Below are 2,759 nucleotides of genomic sequence, written 5' to 3'. Positions count from 1 at the left end.
ATCGGAAGAAATCTGTAACTGTCGAGCGGAATGCGTGTTCGATCGGAACGATCGGAAGGCCTGGATCGAAAATGAAGTTTGTTTCTGCGATTTATCTGTGAGAAGATTGTCGGGTTCCGTCACTTGCTTGTCGATTTCGGGAAGAAATCTGTAACTGTCGAGCGGAATGCGTATCCGTGCCGTTCGATCGGAAGGCCTGGATCGAAAATGAAGTTTGTTTCTGCGATTTATCTGTGAGAAGATTGTCGGGTTCCGTCACTTGCTGCAGATGCTTGTCGATTTCAGACTCCACAATCGGATACAGTTTCTGGGAAGGCGATGGTATTCCGGAGTTCGAGAGATCAAATGAGACGTCATTCTTCCTGGCAGACTTTTCAGAAAGATTGCTCTCTTCGGCAACGTACTCGGTGTATTCCGTGAACGGGTTTCCCTCGTAGTTGAGCTGGCCACTCACCAGATTAATCGCAAGGATGATAATCGCAAATCTGATCATGATTCTGAACAAGAAAAATAATTTTAAAGTGGTAAAAATATATATACATAAAATAATAAATTCGTATAAAACAATAAATCTTTGTTTACTACGGAAACAAGAATTATCTCTAATTGTGTTCTATCTCAACGAGTTTTCGTTCTGTGATGGATGTAATTTCTCGTAGCGAATTTTAATGACTACAGTCTCGGTAAGAGTCCATAGTCGGACTCCCGCTATTCCAGCGGAACGAATGCGTGGGATTTTTAGCGTATTGTAACGGAGAGAAGAGAAGAAAGATGTTCACAAGATGCAGGCTCCGCGCACGTAATCGCGATTGTCTAGATGTTCGTGCTCTCTTACGTGAACTCCTCTTTGCTCTTATTTATTACAATAGAACAAATGTAAGCGGAACGATGAGAAAATGCCTTTGGCTATTTCGTCAAAATTCTTTGCTATTTTTTGCAGTATCTTATTCAGTGATTGGATTCGATAGCTGCGACCTCATAATTGAAGAAATAGGAGCGAAATATAAACGTAGCGGCAATGCTTATTAAAATTTATTACACGTTCGCAATCGCGGTGACAGTGTAATACTTTTGTCGATCAAGGTAAGATTAATATATACAATTATAAGGGGAGAAAAGATTTTTATAATTTGCAAATATTTAATTGGCCTGATTTATACATTATCATATTTCCAGCTGAAAATTTTGCAAGATTTTTCTATGAGACTTCTATCAGCATAATTTTAAAGATCTGCTCAGATATTAATAAGAAAATTAAAATATTGACAGATATATATTTAACAGAGAATTTATAAAGAGGCATTGTTATCAAAAGTGGTTTTGTACTTATTGGGCTATATTTCTTAGAATGATCGAATTATTGGGTCAGGAAGACAAGAAGGTTTATCGCATTGAAAGTACTTGTATGTTAAAGCGTGACCCCGAAATGGAAGGGAAAAGCCTCATTCCGGGAGAGAGTGATGAGAGTGTGCTAACCACGTGCGTGCTGGCCAACACCTCAAGAAAAAAGAGAGAAAGAGAGAGAGAAAGAGAGAAAGAGAGAGAATATTTAGATTCAAAGTTACTAGACAATTTGCTGGAAAGTGCGTGTGGTAGTCGCGTCATGCTGAAGAGCGTGATGCTGCACTTCACGCGATAAATGTTTTTTGTATTTAATAAAGTAAGCTAAAGATTTCTTTTCTAATTCGACAATTTTCTCTTCATTCGATTTCTCTAAATCTCACGAACAATTAACCCGCGCGTAGCCAAGTTACTTTTCTACAATTACTAATTTTTCTTTTATCTCTCTATTATTTATTCTATGACGATTTAATGATGATATAATTCTTATATTAAGAATTAATTGCAAATTCGTATACCGGCTGTAATAGAGTTTAATAACGACAAGATAGTCAAATTTAAGCAATAAAAATTCCAATTATTTATATCCAGTGTTTTGAATTACGTATGTAGGTGAAGCGTGACAATTAAAAGTTGGCTCACACGACATGTCCACAGTTATTCATTAAATGAGTCAAGTCATTATACGTGTGAAATTTTCTGTCAACTCGTTCAGTTCTAGTTATTATTTCTAGACTCGTTTGATAATTACTTCAATAACGGAAATATAAAAAACAGATCGTGAAAATCGTAATTTAAAAAAAAAAACTGATTTTTCACATGTCAAATGCATTAGGCTTTCTTTGATCGTATTGCAATAATTTAAGATTATATCTACTTTATACGTATTTATTGATATTGCCACGCGTTGATATCTCAATTTTACATTTGATATACAAATAATGTTAAAGAAAAATAATTTTTTATGCGCGCAAGTATTCATTCGGAAATGAATTTCTGATGTAAATTGTTTTTCAACTTTATGCACGATTCCTGTTCTATGGGCTGTTTCACGGCTTTCTAAAACCGTTAATTCCATTGAGAATTCAGTATTCGACCAATATTCAATAGTGCACTCAGCCACTTAAATTATTACGACTGACCTCAAATTCGGTCGCATCTGTAAATCACGATTGCATGTTTATTATTCATCCTACTTTTAAATCTATTTTTTGATATTATGAGAACTAACAATTTTGCTTAATAATAAGTCACAGTAATAGTCACAGGAAAATTTTTAATATTTCGTTCACGTTTATATATATATTTATTTATTTTATATATATTTATTTATATATATTTATATTGTGTATATTTTTCATTAAGCCAATTTTTTCTTTATTTATAGCATAATCAACAACCTTTATCTTTGGCAAAAG

At 34.2% G+C, this 2,759-nt stretch overlaps 1 protein-coding gene across 1 annotated transcript in view; it reads right to left on the bottom strand.

The window, feature by feature from the left end:
- LOC115242610 overlaps positions 1 to 2,759 on the bottom strand; it is a 19,754-nt gene that overhangs the window by 9,398 nt on the left and 7,597 nt on the right. Inside the window, exon 3 of the mRNA XM_029819029.1 lies at positions 140 to 497. Within this exon, the coding sequence (XP_029674889.1) occupies positions 140 to 493 (354 nt within the window). The 5' untranslated portion in view covers positions 494 to 497. The remainder of the gene's footprint in view (positions 1 to 139; positions 498 to 2,759) is intronic.

The sequence above is a fragment of the Formica exsecta genome, unplaced genomic scaffold (genome assembly GCF_003651465.1).
Source record: "Formica exsecta isolate Colony F162 unplaced genomic scaffold, ASM365146v1 scaffold614, whole genome shotgun sequence".
NCBI classification, from domain to species: Eukaryota; Metazoa; Arthropoda; class Insecta; order Hymenoptera; family Formicidae; genus Formica; species Formica exsecta.
This window is presented reverse-complemented; position numbering and strand designations above follow the sequence as displayed.